Source organism: Suricata suricatta, chromosome 6 (genome assembly GCF_006229205.1).
Source record: "Suricata suricatta isolate VVHF042 chromosome 6, meerkat_22Aug2017_6uvM2_HiC, whole genome shotgun sequence".
Taxonomy (NCBI): domain Eukaryota; kingdom Metazoa; phylum Chordata; class Mammalia; order Carnivora; family Herpestidae; genus Suricata; species Suricata suricatta.
In genome coordinates this window covers 33,094,214-33,113,150 of record NC_043705.1, presented here as the reverse complement: position 1 = coordinate 33,113,150, position 18,937 = coordinate 33,094,214, and the positions used below count along the sequence as shown (strand labels likewise).

Sequence of the window (18,937 nt, the reverse complement as noted above, 5' to 3'; positions counted from 1 at the left end):
GAGATGTGGCATTTCTAATTCTGTATGTACCAAACCATAATTATCCTTGTGTGCTCTCAAGAGGTAGGGAACACACATCCTCACTCCACAACATCAGTACTGGTTAAAATTCATGTCCCCTAATGCAGGCCTGAGCAAAGAGAGCTGAGAACTTGCAGCCTAAGATTTCAGGTTAGCTAACACAGTGACCAGACTGAGGACTGATCCTTCTAAACAGAAATAAATTTCTTCTCTGAAACATGTGTGATCAGACTTTACGAAACAAGCGTAGATAAGGTGAACATATTTGGTCTTCATAGACATAAACACATGGGACCAAAGAAGTCTTTAGAGACTCAGATGTGTTCTTCACTACCTATACCCCCAGTGCCACCTTGGGAAATATGGACAAGTCCTTGGAGTTTATTGATTGAAGACCTTCATTTTTCAGACCGAGACTAAGCCCAGAGACACTAAGTGACAGGCTCTTGGTGTCTCAGAGATGGGAAAGAGGCATTTCCTCCTTCTGTCACTCTTTACTGAAAATGTTCCTGCGTTATTACAGTAGAGTTTGTGTTTGCTGTGAGTGTAGAAAAATGATGCATGGCTTGAGGGAACTGTCTTAATATGCACCTAAAGCTAAACCAAGTAGAAACCTCCCATAACAAATGCAAAGCAAAGAGAATAATCAATATTTCTTTGACTTGTTCAAGAACATGTGTTCTGGTAGAACCATTTAACAAATATATCATGAAAGCCTTGCCCCAGAGTATTTTCTGTTTGATTTAAAAACTATTCCATAGCTTATTATCAAACAAATCAGTAATCCTTTAACTAATGCAGGGATAAATGGGCAGTCAGAAAATATAATCACCTGCTGTGTGCAGCTGAGTATTTACATTCTGCCTAATGAGAAAAGATAAGAAAAATGCAGGTGACTTTAATGTATAAAAACCACCTTTTAGGGCTAGCCCTAGAGGGACAAATAAATTACTGACTCAAAGTAGTCACCAGACCTCTATAGTCCCTGCTGTCAGCTCTGTTTTGAATCTCTTTTTGGACTCATCTTGAGTCAAAGATGGCTGCTTCAGTAGGGCACTTGGTCCCCTTAAAGATAGTTCAAAGGCTTTAAAATCTGTTTCTGGTCCTTGTTGAATTGTTTTCTTCTCTGTGTTACTTAAAGTTTTATATATGGCAAGGGTTCCTGACCTCAGCATTATGGACAGTTAAACTGGCTAACTCTGTTGTGGGGGAGTGTCCTGTGTGGACCGTGGATGTGGGTGGACCAGCACTCTAGTCTTTTCTCACTAGATGCAGCCTGTCCTCTATTGTGACAATCACAGATGTCTCCACCCATTGCCAAGTGTTTCCCCCCACCCACCTACCCCGCCCCTTCCCCTCCTCAGGGAGCAAAGAACTACTCATTTGTGATATTTGGCCAATGAGAAAACACCTTTTCCGTGTGTACTTGGTAAAAATTAATCCAGTTTTATTTTCAGGATTGTTGTTTTCTGAGGTGATACTCTTTAGGGTTTTCCCCCTACCCCAATTATATTTCTTGCATTTCATTGAAAAGTTGATTTAATTCACTTAGCTCGTAGGCTGAAGCAACAGCACATTTGGATTGTAATGTTTATCATCTCTGCTCCTTTGTCTTTGGGAGAAAGCCTCTACTAAGCAATACTGTATCATCTTGCCAGGTACATTACAGTCCCCATTTAGAAACAGGGCAATTGAGACTGAGAGAGATTAAAAGGTCACCAAACTACTACACTGCCGTTAGGGGATGAATTCTAGCCTGCCTGATTTAGACTCCTCACTATGCTCCAAACAGAAATTCTCAAAATGTAGTCCATGGACCTTTGGGAGTCCCCAGGATCCTTCCAGAAGTACATTCATAGAAATACACAGTCTTCATTTGCCTTTCTCACTGTGTCGACATTGCACTTGATGGTACAAAAGGAACGATGAGCAAAACTGCTGGCATCCTCGGGTACAATAGTCACTGCATTCACTGCCTCGCACTCCCAGTTAAAGAAAGCCAGTTCCACTTGAGACGCCTGGGGGGCTCAGTCAGTTGAGCGTCCAACTCTTGGTTTCTGCTCAGGTCATCATCTCATGGTTTGTGGGTTTGAGTCCTCTGTCAGACTCTGTGCTGACAGCAAGGAGCCTGCTTGATTCATTCTCTCTCTCTCTCTCTCTCTCTCTCTCTCTCTCTCTCTCTCTCTCTCAATAAATAAACATTTTTAAAAAGTTTTTTTAAAAAGATATCCTTGAGGAAGCAAAATATTATTCTTTTAAATCTTCACCTTTGACAATGCCCTCTTACTCTCTGTGTGACAAAATGGGAAGATGCATAAAGCTTATTACATACTTAAGCTGCCCATAGCACTTAGGCATGTGTCAAAAAGGAGTAGGTGTAAGGCTGCTGATGTTGCATACTGAACAAGCCACCTTATTCATGACTTACGATGTATAAACTATGGTTTTGAGCCTTTGGTGTTTGGCAGATGTTTTCTCAAAAATGACAGAAGTGAGCTTATCACTTCAAGGAAGACAATTTAGAACTACGGAAGACTTAAGTTTGCCACTGTAAGCCTGATAGATGTGACTGTTATATTGTAGAATGACCTGTGTCAATATTCAGAAAATCTGCCTAACTCAGTAAACCAGTATTTTCCAAATGACTAATGCAGGATAGTACAAAATTATGCATGGGTAAAAGAGCCATTCAAAGTGATGGATTTTAATGTAAGTGTTTCAAGAAGTTCACTGATAGGGTTTCAGATTCTACACTGCAGTACTGACCTTTAAAAAAACAAAATGTCATATTCATATTTTGGGGTAGAATCACAAAAAACATCTACAATTACCTGAACTCCAGCTCCTGGAGGCCCATTAACCCTCCGCTGGCTCCGAGGGAAGGGTATTAATGCCACTTCTCTGTACCTGAGACCCTCCAGGTGCTCCTATGTTGCAGGAAGCAGATAAAAATATTCACAGTTTCAGGATTCATTATTTCAGTGATGTATTCCACGCATAGCATAGTAAGACTCACATCTATGAAATGACTTCTGTGTCATCACAGCACCTGACATTCCAGTGTCATGAGCACGTGCTAAATGAAAGGATGTCATTTACCTGCACATTTTACGAGCTCCTCAAGGTGTGGGATGAATTCTCACACCCATCCGGGGCTGTCTACCCGGCAGGCTCCTCTTAGCACTTGATTTTCTTATAGAACTCAACAGAAAAACCCAGCTTTGTATGTGTGTTTTTTCTTTCTTTCTCAACTCTCATGTGGACCTCCATAACTCAGGAATAAGCTGGCGTTTAGCACACTCTCCTCTGTAAATGGGAAGCAAGAGTCAAGTACTCACTTGGAACAAGTCATTTTGTTCCTATGAGTCTTCACTCGCCGTGGATATAGTCAGTTCAGGATAGAACCTCTTTCTGTCTTCCAAGTTTGGCACAGCTGTCAGCACACACTGATCAAAGACCCCAGACTTTGCAGTTTTTCCATTCCTAAGGTGTAATACACACTCTTACTCTTGTGTTCTTTCTCTTTCTTTCTGTCGTGTATTTGCCATGTATCCTTATTAAAAGATGGTGATTCCACATGGCTTTCCTTGTAGTCCTAGCAGTTTGGTTGGCCTGTGGCCCTTTGGCAGTATCACAGGGTCACATTTGCAGTTGTACACCGGATCGCACTCATCCGTGCTTCCCAGTGGTGTTCGTCCCAGGCCATCCTAGTCCTCGTGTTTGTGTGACAAAAATGGATTTTTTCCCACCGATGTCTGTGGTACCCTTGGCAGTGGTCCACCTCCACTCTTACCTGATGGAGCCTAGAATGACTGAAGGGATTTCAGAAGCCTGAGTTAAATTTCAGATTCTTAGCTATACTTGTATCCATCCGGTTGTTCATTTAGTTTGTAGCTTTCTCTGTTGCCCTCTGTAGCTTATGGTTGAGTGGCCCGAATATGTTTTGCTGGTGCTGTAGTTTATAAGCTAGAATTTGGGAGTACCATCCTGGGTGTTAGGCTGAATACTAACCTTCTACTTACATAATAATTACATACTGCGCTTTCGTAAAATCTCCAGTTTTTCTGAAACAGGAAAGGAGGAAAGTGTATTGAGTGTTTGCTCTATGCAGGAATTATGTGCTACATTTTGTGGGTAGTCTCCTGTTTTCACAGCACACACACAGTGATGTCCTTCCCACTCAGGAAACTGGGGCTCAAAGCGGTGGACGGCAGCCCAGGGTCACACAGGCCTTCCATGGGTAGAGCAGGGATCTGAAGCTTGTCAGCTTGACTGCAAGCAGGCCCCCTGACCACCCTCCTCCGACTGCGCTGGCCTCATCTGGAGGTGCTGCTGTCCTCTCACAGGGCTGGTGAGAGGCTAGACGAGATTTGACTCAGGAAAGTGTCCCACAGCTACAAAGTCTGGCTCACCTTGTTATACAGTGCTTTCCTTTATCGCACTTTGCATCTTTTACCAACTGAAGGTTCATGCCAACCCTAATTCAAGCAAGCCGGTCAGCACCATTTTTCCGACAGCATTTGCTCATTATGTGTGTCTGCGTCACATTTTGGTTTTTCTCTTCCTATTTTAAACTTTTTCATTATTATTGTTGTTAGGGTGATCTGTGATTTTTGACTCCCTGAAAACGCAGATGAAGTGTTTTTAAATTAAGGTATATACATTCTTTTTTAGATATAAAACTCTTAAAGATTTTACCAGACTGCAAAATAGTATAAATATAACTTTTAGATACACTGGGAAACTAAAATAGTCACTTGACTTGCTTTCTTGCGATACTCACTTTATTGCTGTCTGTGGTCTGGAACCAAACCTGTGGTACCACTGAGGTACGCCTTTACTACAAAGCACCGTTTAAAGATTTTTTAAAAATATACACATATGCATATGTCTTTGTATTATATACAAAGAAATACATATAATTGGAGGAGGAAACAAAACAGAAGTAGCCTTTCCAATCTTTAAATATTATACTCATTTTCCATAAACAACTGGTTGGTCCCTAAAAATAGATGTCAGATGACAGAGATGGGCTGAGCAGGAATAGGCGCATCTTCAGGACAGAAGCCAAGGAAGTTTTTGCTTCCCTGACACATTGCTCTGTTCACTTCAGCCAAGACCTTCCTACCTATCTGTAAGTGCGGTCCAGAGCTGCTGCTCTGCCTTAGTCACAAGCTTCCATTCATCACGGGTGGCTCATGCCAGACCTCCAGCAGGGTCATTTCAGGCTACCCTCTCCCCTCGTCCGCCATCCCCCGCCTAGCAGGGAATCAATACCTTGTGATACAGAAGCATCCAGAAGTTTGCGACCGCGTTCCGAGAACACGTGAAACCCTGAGGCCTATTCCCAGAACTGGGGTGATGGCAGCACTGTCCATCTGACAAAGCCTCCTGGGCGAAGGACTGGGAGGGTGCAGTCACTTCGTCTGATGAGGACAGGATTGAGGGGAGCCTTTGTGCTTGCTGAAGTGTTTCAAAACAGATTGGGAATGGATTATCTTTAGACACTGCAATAGCACTCGCTGTGGCAGGAAGTCTGCAGAATGAAACACGAGACCAGGTGGGAGAAGCAGATTCTGCCCCTTTTTCTCGGGGCCGTACGTTGCCTGAGTGTGGAGGCCAGGATGGTCCTGCCTGATGAAAGCCCACAGCCCCTTCGGTTCTGGCTGTGAGCCACACAGGAAGGTGACACACAGTGATGTTTCGCATCAGTCTTTGGCATTGGGAGTGAGAGGTGTAGCCCTGAACTTGAATACTGTACAAAGTTTTGACTCTAACAGAGGACCTGGGTAGACCTATAATGAGACTTGACTGAGTTTAGACAGAAGCCTGTGCAAGATCTGAAAATTACAAAAATTAAATTGAGGGCCTAAGCAATTAAAGGGGTAGGAGACATCTTCTTGAAGAGACGGAGTGGCACTACTCTCTGTTTAGCCCGACTCATTGACCATTCACTTACAAATGGTGAATGATATGTAAGTCACCCCTTGACAAAGGTGAATATGAATATAAACAAACCTTATGCAACTAAATATGATAGTTTCAAAGTAAAGCACTGATTCATTATTCTTTTTAGGGAATACTTTTTTTTTTTTTTTTTTGAGAGAGAGAGAGGGAGAGGCAGAGTGCAAGTGAGAGGGGGCAGAGAGAGAGAGGGAGACACAATCTGAAGCAGGCCTCAGGCTCTGAGCTGTCAGCACAGAGCCTGACGCTGGGCTTGAACCCACAGACCGGGAGATCATGACACCTGAGCCAAAGCCAGACACTTAACTGACTGAGCCACCCAGGTGCCCCGATTCAGGGAATACTTAAAAGGAAATTACCTCAGTCTTGGAGCGCCTGAGTGGCTTAGTCAGTTAAGCATCTGACTCCAGCTCAGGTAAAGACCTCACCACTGGTGGGGTCAGACCCTGCATCAGGCTCTGTGCTGACAGCTCAGAGCCTGGAGCCTGCTTCACATTCTGTGTCTCCCTCTCTCTCTGCCCCTCCCCCACTCATACTCTGCTTCTCTCTCTCTCTCTCCCTCCAAAATAAATAACTATTTAAAAAGTTAAAAAAAGAAATTCCCTCACTCTTAATTTTGTCTAAAAGAAGAATAAAATGTTATTTGAATACATGTGAATAGGCTGTGGTAATGCTTGCCTAGTGCTTGAAGCCAAAGTTCACTGTGAACATGCTCGCTGGGGACTGAGAAGGTAGCTGTATCACGATATTTGTTTGACAGTCATGACCATTAAGTGCTCACCCTGCTTTCTCTCCTCCTTCAGCCCTGGAATGAGACCGGATGTAAGCTCTCCTCCATCCAGCTCTGCGGCGGCAACGGGACCACCCCCCAAACTCTGCCTTGTGTGCTCTGATGAAGCTTCGGGGTGTCACTACGGGGTCTTGACTTGCGGAAGCTGTAAAGTATTCTTCAAGAGAGCAGTGGAAGGTAGTGTGTGTTTTGAAGAGTTTTGTTTTTCCTCTACTTGGTTCTTGTCTCTCAAGGTGGATTGTGAAGTTTCTAGTGAACCCCATTAAGGCTGGAAGTCAGTAAAGTCAGGTGGCGGGGCCAGGTGGCTAGTAGGCCTTCTAAGAGACTCTTAAATACAGAGAACCAGCTGAGGGCTGCTGGAGGGGGCTAGGTGGTGGCATAGGCTCACTGTGTGATGGGCATTAAGGAGGGCACCTGTTGGGATGAGCACTGGATGTTATGGGTGTCATAAGTAAGGGATGAGTCACTGTGTTCTTCTCATGAATCCAAGATGACACCGTATGTTAACTAACTTGAATAAAACAACAACACAAACAAAACTAGAATAAAATAGAAAAATATAAAATAAGGGGAGGGAGTTTGGTCAGATAACATAAGGTAACTATAAGAAAGTGCTGTCATGTCATGTGAAATGGTGGTTTATGTTACTGCCCAAACCTAATGTTCACTGTGTGAGAGTCGTAGGCTTTAACTCTTTAACCATGAAGTAGTGGGTTAAAGACTGTTCCAGACTGTTCCAGTCTGACAAAAAATGAGGGGACGTAAGAACTATGCTAACAAGGACCTAGGTGGGGTTTTTCTTCCTATAGAGCCAGGCACTGTGCTAAGTGGTGTGAAGTCGACATAAGGCCTGGTCCCAACCCTCTGGGTGGTCACGGTCTGCCTGAAGTGAGAGAGGAGTGAACAGTGTCCAGTTATCGAGGTTGTAGTAGTAAGTCAGTGGTAGATGGCCTGAGGAGATGGAGAAAGAAGGTATTGTAGGGAAGCTGATTTCACTACATGAATACTAATAACTTTATCCTGGTTATAGATTCAGCCCGCTGACAAGGGCAATCACATCAACTCCTTAAAGAAAGAGAAATTCATTCCATAGCAAATTAGTATTGGCAATTACCCTGAGATCCTCTTGGGAAAAAATCATGTACTTTAGTTATTTATAAAGCAGTTTGAAGGCAGTGTGGCCTGAATGGATTACCTAAAGCTCTGAGTATATTAATTTTTAAAGAAGTATAATTATCCATTCACAGTATGAGAAAGATTATTATTATTATTTGCCTAGAGTTCTGTTTGCATATCCTTAAGAGTTAGATGAGTCATTTTCTTTTGTTTGGATTACTTTTTAATCCATGAGCAAACTATAAAATTCCTCCTGTTACACCACCTGGAGCACAGGGAGGCAGGCTTTGACCAGGTAGGAGCACCCAGCTATCGGGTGGGAAAGCCCACCCTGTATACTCCGGTGCCTCTAACAAAGGAGACCTTATTCACCACAGACCCGAGAGAAGGAAGCCTTTTCTTGTCTGCACTTTATCTCGGCACTTTTTAGCAATGTTTTTGTTTATTTCTGAGAGACGGAGGGAAGTGTGGGGGAGAGAGAGAGGAGCCAGCAAGCACTAGCGGGGGAGAGGCAGAGAGGGAGAAAGAGAGGGAGACACAGCATCTGAAGCAGGCTCCAGGCTCCAAGCTGTCAGCACAGAGCCAGACTTGGGGCTCAAACCCGCAAACCGCAAGATGATGACCTGAGCCAAAGTCAGATGCTTAACCGACTGGGTCAGCCAGGTGCCCCTGTTTCAGCACCTTCTTAACTCATGAGTTATGTCCAGGATACAAACGCAGTGAGAGCAGTAATACAGTATACAACAATACTTGCAAATTAATTTGTGCAAGTGAAATTCAAAAAGAGACTGTGGAACCTTAAAAGAAAAAAATGGGTATTTAAAAAAAATTTTAACTACAATGGAGGAGAATGAAAAATTCTTTAAAACAGGACTATAAATTTAAATGGCTACAGGGCCCAAGTATGTGTCCTTCTGGCAAATAGAAGACATTGGGGGCAAGGAAGGTTAGTACAAGCTTTCAATGCCCTTTAAAAAGTAAAAAAAATAATAATAATAAATTTTTAAAAAGCTAAACATACCTCCCCAATAAAATACCACTGCAGGCCATATGCCCTCACGGCTTACCCCCTGCTTCAGAATTAAATTCTTATACTTGTTTTTAGGTAAGAGTTTCCTAGAATATGAGCTGTACCATTTCAAAATGTTTATTTAGCATTTAAGTGTTTCAGTTAAGTATGATGGCTCAATTACATAATCAGTGGGAAGAGGTGTAACTGTGGACTGTGTGAAGTAGATCCTGTACTTGGACCTTCATTTCCCGCAGTGCCCCTTCCAGCTCTGATGTTCTATAACCCTCTGCAGCCTGACTTGCACTACTAGCCTGCTCTTCCTCTCTGGACAGGAAGGCGTTGTCTCCATTACAGAGATGTAGTTTACAAGGGCTGTGATACGCTTAGTAGCCCATTTTCAGCACCTGCTAGAAATAATAGGCTACCTCCCCCCCAAACTGGCATAGAATAAATACCCAAACATTCAACAGTTTTCAAGAAGTTTTACTTATTACTTATCCATACAACCCAGGTCAAGGATAGATATTTTGAATTTTTTAACTCCGTATTCTGGGAGTCACTTTCCTGCATACAGAAGGAAACTTTAGGTAGCTTCACATCTTTTCATATATACAAGAACAGAGATTCCCTCTCCCTCTGCCCCCGCACCAAGTCCCTTTTACTGTGTCCCCTCTGCAAAAAGTACATGTCATCATGAAGGTGGGGCCATAATGGTGACAGGCATCCACTGTCCTTAATGTCTCGTATACCAAGCATTACGTTTTAGGTACATCATACCATTGAACTAAGGGCTCTGTGAGCTCATAGATGCTGTTGTGGTCCCACTTGATAGACCAGGAAACTGAGGCCGAGAGTTTAAGTGGCAGAGCTGGGATTCCAACATGTCTGACTCCAAACAGGCTTTTCACTTCATTGCTCCACTGATGCCCTGGTAGTGTATGACAAAAGTTTTGTCGTCTGGGAGGGTTTATAATCTAGTTAGATACAGAGGTGAAAGTAATCAGAGGGAATATTATTTAATAGCTCACATTTATGGAGTGCTTACCACACGGTAGGAACTGTTTGTAAGAGGCTTCTGTACCACTGCCTTCAATCCTTGCGCAAGCCCAGCAAGATAGGTGCTACTTCTCCCACTTTGCAGATGGGGAAACAGGGCTCCGAAAAGTTACTAAGCATTACTGAGATCACACAGCTCGGAAACAGGGCTGTGATTCAGATCCAGGGCTTCCTAGTGCTCACCAGCGCACTTCCCACCACTGCACGGTTTTTGAGAGCAGGTAAAGAAGGAAGGTCAGGGGGCACTGGTTAAGCCCCAACTTGGACTCAGGTCATGATCTCACTGTGGGTGGGTTTGATCCCCGCATCGAGTTCTGTGCTGACAGCTCAGAGCCTGGAGGCTGCTTCAGATTCTGTGTCTGCCTCTCTGTCTGCCTCTCCCCTACTTGTGTTCTTTCTCTGTGTCTCTCACAAATGAATAAACGGTAATTTTTTTTTAGATTTTAACTGCTTCAAATATAGACACATCCGTTGTTCCTACTTTTGCTTTAAAGAGGTTACAGATACTGCATCGGTGCTTCAATTCCATGTCTCAGACAGAAGCTAGGAAACGTAGACAATGTAGAAAGGAGGGGAAACGGCTGGTACAGACATGGGGCAGTGGACTGGGGAGCAGTTCTGGGCCAAAGCTCAGCTGTAGGCCATCGGTCAGCCCGGAGGCCTGCTTCTCGCAAAGAATCGAACCTGATATACTTAACCATCTACTCAAAATACACACTTCATAGCACTGTGATTTATCCTCTTACAAAGAAGGGAGTATGGGTTGTTTCCATCCAAGTAGTAGGCAGCCCCGGGCAGAAAGGACCTTTTCCCAGAAATCAAAACAAGGTATATTCAGCCAAGTGAATTGATAATGATGATTGTCTTTTTTTCTCGGAATGCGATTTCTTTTTGTGAAGAGAAACACCCTGTGGTCCTATGCATACCATCCCCTCAGGTGTAAGGTTCATGGGTGCTGAGCTAGTGTTTGTTGTGCGGGGAGCTCCTTTCAGTTTCTTCCAGGCCAGCAGCTCCTTGAGATAGTTTTTTTTCAACACTCAATAGTCAGATTGAAGGAAAACTACCAGAATGTGCCTTGTGGGGTGGGTAAGGGTATTAGTCTTTCCCTTTTAAATTTTTTGCCAGGTGAAAACTGCACTTATGCCTCTTACATTATTGAATCCTAGGTGCCCGAAGATTGTAGACAGTGACAGTCTTAAATTCTTGGAGTCAATGGTGGATTTAAGCACTCTTATATGCTGAAAGCACGTGACATAATGACCAAATATCTGAAGATCGTTATACGGTAGTTTGTTTGCCGGGTGTGTGATTTCCCTAACTAGTTGTTGGCAACCTTAACATTCAAGATTATGTGGCCTGTCACTTAGACTTAAAGCAGGGGCATACTCCATTTGCATATGGTGGCATAATGTTGAGTGAAAGTCATTTTCCATGCAGGGCTCTTGGAGTATTTTGAAAGCAGTTTCCTCTTTGTTGAACCTTCCTTAGCATTAAGTTAGAAGTCATAATGAAACAGTGACTTCAGACGTCCTCTGTAAGTGTCAAACTGCACTTCAAACAAGTTTTCCTTTAATGAAGAACAAGGTTACTTTGGAGGGTGTGACTGGAAAGGGACAAGACTCGTGGAGGCATTTGGTTTGTGAAAACGTATGAGATGCTACACTTACAGTCTGTGCACTTCTCTGCATGGATCCTGCAGTGTTTCTCGTGAACTATGTTTACGTGTTGAGCAGAATAAGAAAGGGAGGGCTTTAAGTTGACCTCACAACTCTGTAATGGGAATGGAGGCCGGGGTGGTTTTCTTCATCACTGCCTGTGGTCCCTGGCTGTGCTCAGCCCACAATGACTCTCTCTATAAAAAGATCCCTTAAAATCTGGGAAATTTTAACAGGGCTTTTGTTTTCTGCCTAGGACAGCACAATTATCTTTGTGCAGGAAGAAATGATTGTATCATCGATAAGATCCGAAGAAAGAACTGTCCAGCATGTCGCTATCGAAAATGTCTCCAGGCTGGAATGAACCTGGAAGGTAACGTAAATGCCTAAAAGGAATAGTTTCTGCATCATATAAAAATTCGTTTTCCTTTTTTAAATAAAAGTGAGCAAAAGTAATATTTTAGTTGTTGCAATATACATGTGCTTAATTAACAAAATTTCATATTACTGTTTTATAAAATAGGAACTTTTTATGAATAGTTCATATTCCACTTGAATTTTTTTACCAGCTTGTATTACACACATGGAATTCATTATAGCCAGACTGTACCTAAGCAAATAATTAGGTAAAAAAAAGTGAAACTTACAACATGTGAAGTGACATTACTTGTAGCTTTCTCTCCTCCAGTCTCAAAACTATTTCCTAGAGTTGAAAATGTTTCTCTTTCAGAGAGATGATTTACATGTCCATCTTTCTATCATTTACCTTTTACTAGGTTCTATAGATAGATAGATATGGATGGGTAATAAATCTACCTGGGGTGAGGTGGAGGGGGGGACTCTTCAAGAAGATGTTGGATGAGTTTTGTTTTGTTTTTCAAGTAAAGAAGAAACCTGAAGCTAGTTATAAGTTTGAGTTTCATAGCCCTGTTTATATAGCAAGTTGTGTAATTAATGTTGATCTCATCATTATAAATTTTCCTTTGAGAGGTGCCTGGGTAGATCAGCATCTGACTTCGGCTCAGGTCATGATCTCACAGTTTGTGGGTTCAAGCCCCATGTCAGGCTCTATACTGACAGCTCAGAGCCTGAAGCCTGCTTCAGATTCTGTGTCTCCCTCGCACTCATGCTCTGTGTGTCTCTCTCTCAAAAATAAACAAACATTAACAAATTAAAAACAAAAAACTTTGGTTTGAAAAACCTTTGGAATTCTCCTTAGTTGAATTGGCAAACCCCATAAAGGTAGTGGTGGTGCCAGAATCACTCACGTGCTTAGTATTTGCTGTGACGGTAGCACCTTCCTGCTCAAACCTGCCAAGGAGGCAGGCGATACATCAACCGAATAAAGTAGTGCTTGCATTAAGGAGCGACTGTCTACTTGGGTTTGCAGAGTCCAGCAGAGAATGGTGTGTCCCACTACAGAAGGAAATGGAGCCACAGGAGCAAGGCGAGGGTCACCTCATTCTGTCCTGAAAAGCTGAGAATGCTTCCTTGGAAGAAGCAACATTCAATCTAGAAAAGCTGAGTGGAAGGAGTTATGTAAAACATAAAGGTAGAGACACGATATGATTTGTATTTTAGACTAATTTCTTATAGAGAGAACTACTGGATGACTACAGAAGTAATCCAAACACACAGTGATGTTAGAGGGAGAACAGCAAGTGTGTGGCCCTTTTGGTAGAAGAGAGACTGACCGTTGGTACAATCCGGCACATGCTGTGTGTGCACCTGTTGTGAAATAGGAGATAGATTTATGGGCACAGCTATGAAGAGTCTTAATTCCTCAGCCCCTGTACACAGCATCATCTTTACTCCTTCATAGTACCTTACTAGCAAAAAGAGATGAAATTCACCATGCTTAAGACCATGTGACATACCAGTCACTTAACCCAGTTCCTTCTGAGTGCGACTGGGGTGCCTCAACGTGACTGCAAAGGGCCAGCATGTTAAGCACTGATTTAAAGGAAGTGATAGCAGCGATCTTGTTGGTGCACAAATTAAAGAGACAATCATGTAGTTCATTATCAAGTGTCACAAGGATGATTTTTTTTGTTATCTTTATTTTTGCCCAGGTTTTACTGAGTTTCATTTTGCTGCTCTCTGACCATTTATATATCTATTAATTTCATGTCAGCTAGCTTAGATTTAGAAATAAGGTCACTCAGGGGTGCTTGGGTGACTCCGTTGGTTAAGCATCCAACTTTAGTTCAGGTCATGATCTCACGGTATGTGAGTTCAAACCCTAGATCAGGCTCTCTGCTGTCAGCACAGAGCCTCTTTTGAATCCTCCTAACATCCACCCCGCCCACTCCTCTACTTGTGTTCTCTCTGTCTCTCAAATAAAACATTTTTTTAATTTTAAAAATTAAAAAAATCAGTGTACTCAAAGTACATACCCAAATAAACTTTTATGATATCAGTAATAAAGAATGGTTGTGTACCCCATAACATTTTGAGGTGCTTTTCTGCATATACATCAAGCTTAACTTATGACTTTGGAGCTTAAGCATATAATGCACTTTGGTGCAATTCTTCCCCTATCGAGAATAGAAGGCATTTTTTTTTAGAATGGCTAGCAACTAAAAGGATTCTGATGGACCAGGCTACTCATTCTGTCCCATTTTGCCTCCCTTTTACAACCTAATAACAACCGCAGTGCACTCCCTCATGAGAAGACAACCAGGACAGCTAGAGACATCTGATTTTCTCCATGTTATCAAAATAACCATCACTGCCACTTCCTATCAGATCTTTAAATTTAAGCATACAGTTCAGACTGTATGCTGTTCCTCAAAATACTATTTTAAAAAAAACAACATATTATATGCTTTTGTAAGATGTCAATATAAGATCTCAGAATTGTGGGGAAATTGGCATTTCTCAAGAGCTAGTCTTTGTATACTTTCTTCCACTCAAAGAGGTTAATTTGGACCCTTGCATTATTAAAAACACTTTAGAGTAGGGCCAAGATTGTTAACCTGTGTCCCCTTCTACAGTACATAGGTCTGCCCTGTCGCTGAACAGTGTGTTAGATAATAGATAGCAGGTATCATGCAGTTGATAACCTAATTCTAATTGTAGAAAAGCTGAAAGACTCCTTAAAAATCTAACTTTATAAGGGTGTCTGGGTGACTCAGTGAGTTAAATATCCGACTCTTGATATGATCTCAGGTCGTGAGATCGAGGCCCATGTCGAGCTGTGCTGACAGCACGGAGCCTGCCTGGGATTCTCTCTCTGCCCTTCCCTGATCTTTCTCTCTCTCAAAATAAGTGAATAAAAACAAACAAAACTCTACAAAGTTAGATTTTTTAATGTTTAATTATACACATATATATAAAAAACCTTTATTTGGAGTATTTATTTGTGCCAGAAATGTTTGACAGAATATAAAAGAATTGACCCTTGCACAAATGCAGGTTTCAACTGTGTGGGTCCACTTAAAATGGATTTTTTTTTTGCAGTACTATAATGTATAGTAAAACCTTGGTTTGCGAGCACAATTCATTCTGGAAACATGCTTGTGATCCACAGCACTTGTATATCAAAGTGAATTTCCCCTAAGAAATAATGGAAACTCCTGGAGCCATCACAATCCTGGACTTCAAGCTGTATTACAAAGCTGTAATCATTAAGACACTTTGGTACTGGTACAAAAACAGACGCACAGATCAGTGGAGCAGAATAAAGAACCCAGAAATAGACCCACAGAGATATGGCCAACTAATTTTTTTCAGAGCAGGAAAGAATACCCAGTGGAAAAAAGTCTCTTCAGCAAATGGTGTTGGAAAAATCGGACAGCGACATGCTGAACAATGAACCTGGACCACTTTCTTATTCCATACACAAAAATAAATTGAATGAAAGACCTAAATGTAAGACAGGAAGCCATCAAAATCCTAGAGGAGAAAAAGGCAACAACCTTTGAAGTCGGCCGCAGCAACTGCTTATTCAATATGTCTCTGGAGGCAAGGGAAAACTGGCAAAATGAACTGTTGGTACCTCATCAAGATAAAGAGCTTCTGCACAGTGACAGAAATAATCAGCAGAACTGAAAGGTAGCCGACGGAATGCGAGATTTTTGCAAATGACATATAAGATAAAGGGTTAGTATCCAGAATCTATAAAGAACTTATCAAACCCAACACCCAAAAAACAATCCAGTGAAGAAATGGGCAAAAGACATGAATAGACTTTTCCAAAGAAGACATCCAGATGGCCCACAGACACCTGAAAAGATGCTCAACATCTCTCATCATCAGGGAAATACAAATCAAAATCACAGTAAGATACCTCTTCACAGCAGTCATAATGGCTAATATTAATAACTCAGGAAGCTACAGATGTTGGCAAGAATGGAGAAAAAGAAAGCTTTTTGCACTGCTGGTGGGAATGCAAACTGGTGCAGCCACTCTGGAAAACAGTATGGAGGTTCCTCAAAAAATTTTAAATAGAACTACCCTACAATCCAGCAATTGCACTACTAGGTATTTAACCAAAGGATACAAAAATGCTGATTCAAAGGGGCACATACGCCCCAATGTTCATAGCAGCACTGTTGACAATAGCCAAAGTATGGAAAGAGCCCAAATGCCCATCGACTGATCATTGGATAAAGAAGATGTGGTGTGTGTGTGTGTATATATGTATATACATATATATGTATATATATATAATAGAATATTGGTCAGCAATCGGGAAGAATGAAATCTTGCCATTTGCAACAATGTGGATGGAACTAGAGTGTATTATGCTGAGCAAAATAAGTCACTCAGAGAAAGATACAAATCATGGGATTTCACTCATATGAAGAATTGAAGATACAAAACAGATGCGCATAGAGGGAAAGGGAAGCAAAAATAAAATAAAAACAGTGACGGGGGCAAACTGTAAGAGATTCCTAAATACAAACAGAGAGTTCCTGGAGGGTTGTAGGGTGGGGGATGGGCAAAAGATGTGATGGACATTAAGTAGCACACTTGTTGGGATGAGGCACAGGGTGTTGTTATATGTAAGTGATGAATCACTAAATTCTATTCCTGTAATCATTATTACACTGTTAACTACGTTGGATTTTTTTTAATGTTTTTTATTTATTTTTGAGAGACAGAGAGAGACAGTACAAGCAGGTGAGGGTCAGAGAGAGAGGGAGATAGAGAATCTGAAGCAGGCTCCAGGCTCTGAGCTAGCTGTCAGCGCAGAGCCTGACCCGGGGCTTGAACCCATGAACTGTGAGATCTTTACCTGAGCCGACGCCAGACGCTTAACTGACTGAGCCACCCAGGTACCCCTACATTGGATTTAAATTTTAAAAATAAGTAAAAATAATGGAAACTCAGATGATTCGTTTCACAGCCCAAAAATATTCATACAAAAATGATGACAATACTGTAATATACTACAAAATAATAAAATACAAAATATAAATAAGGATAAATTAACCTGCACTGAGCTTTGAAAACTTCTGAGGCTGGTGTGAGGGAGACAAGAGAGGAGGGTTATCGTGTAGGACGACTTTAACCATCACTCATGGAATCACTGCTATCTGTCGGCTCAATGGAGTCTTTTCTGCATGGCAGCCATTGTGTACGCTTGCATGCATGGTGACTGCAGCCCAGTATTAATACACTCTTGTCATAAACTGTATTTACTGTAACTGGCGGTAAGGCAGCAGAGGAGAGGGTCACTCTGCAGGCAGCTTGACCTGGAATGAAGCAAAGCATCACTAAACTTATTCTTCTATGGAAAACTCAGGACTATCCATAGATGCTTTAACATGACCAAAAAATACACTGGTGCCAGTCATGGGCACCTGCCAACATTCTGAAAAATTGATTTCTGCCAAATACCACCACCTCAGACTGAGCATCCAAGCATGGGAGACAATCACCCACAATCCCGCAGCAAGAGAGAGAAGCGTTGACTCTGTTGTGATCATGTGGCATTCAGAATCTCCTACTACTCAAATTGCAAGGCATTGTTTGTTTATCAAGTTAAAATTTATTAGAAATGTTTGCTTGTCTTGGAAAACACTCGCAGAACAAGTTACTTGCAATCCAAGGTTTTATTGTATTTTCTCTTTCTTAGGATTTTCCTAATAAAATCTATTCTCTAGCGTCCTTTATTGTAAGAATACAGTCTATAACACAAAGAATATACAAAATATGTGTAACTCAACTGTTACATTCTCGGTAAGGCTTCTGGTCAGATTTTTAAAGAGATGAAAGTTACACACACATTTTTGACTGCACAACCCACAGGCTTTTCAAGGATCAGCTGTATTTAAGAATAAGCTACATGAGGAGTGCCTGGGAGGCTCAGTCAGTTAAGTGTCCAACCTCAGCTCAGGTCATGATCTCAAGTTCAGTGAGTTTGAGCCCCGCATCGTTTCTGTACTGACATCTAGAGCCTGGAGCCTGCTTCAGATTCTCTGTCTCTCTGCTCTCCTCCTCCCCCACTTGCGTTCTGTCTTTGAAAAATGAATAAATACTAATAAAAATATTCTTTAAAAAAGAATAAGATAGATGAGCCAGCCATGTGTTTCATCCTTTTTATTTTGATAACTATGTTTTTATCATAATCTTTGGAAACATTCTCTGTAAGGACAGCCCCCGGAGTAATGTTGCAGAGTACGTCAGCTCTTCAGCTCTTTTCACAGCCTGATTCTCTCCATAAATGTAACTTAATACCAAAAGCAGTGTGTTTTGGTATTATTGCCCCAAAACCAAATAGTTCCCAAGATTTACTCTAAGGCAACCTTCTTCAGTGCTTACTGTGCCTCGCAGTTGAGTACAGATAAGTTTTTTAAGGGGAATCCTTAATGTTTTATTTCATTTTAAGGTATACTGTAATCATTCCAAATTATAGTTGTTGTTTTAAGTTTATCCATTTTGAGAGAGAGAATGGGAATGGATCAAGGGGAAGACAGAGAGGGACAGAGAATCCCAAGCAGGCTCTGCAGAGCCTATGCAGAGCCCCACACGGGACTCTATCCCACAAACCCGGAGATCATGACCTGAGCGGAAACCAAGAGTCAGATGCTCAACTGACTGAACCACCCAGGAGCCACTAGTTTTATTTTTGGTACGAAGAGTCATGTGGAACTTACAGGCAAGGAGGTTTGTGACATTATCAGATTTCATGCTGTTTTGTTTTTTTTTAAGAGAGAGAGAGAGACAGAGAATTGTAAGCAGGCTTTACACTCAGCATGGGGCTCGATCTCATGACCTGAGCCAAATTCGAGAGTCCAGATGCATCACCAGCTGAACCACCCACACGTTCCCAAAATTAAAGCTTAAGCTAAGTTTTCAACTGTCACAGACTCC

General features: G+C 41.9%; 1 protein-coding gene across 11 annotated transcripts in view; it reads left to right on the top strand.

Moving 5' to 3' along the window:
• NR3C1 (nuclear receptor subfamily 3 group C member 1) overlaps positions 1-18,937 on the top strand; it is a 117,199-nt gene that overhangs the window by 83,686 nt on the left and 14,576 nt on the right. For 10 of the 11 annotated variants that reach the window (XM_029942167.1, XM_029942164.1, XM_029942170.1 and 7 more), the window contains exons 3-4: positions 6,789-6,955; positions 11,871-11,987. In XM_029942167.1, the coding sequence (XP_029798027.1) occupies positions 6,789-6,955; positions 11,871-11,987 (284 nt within the window). The remainder of the gene's footprint in view (positions 1-6,788; positions 6,956-11,870; positions 11,988-18,937) is intronic. The other variant, XM_029942171.1, reaches the window with a different exon arrangement.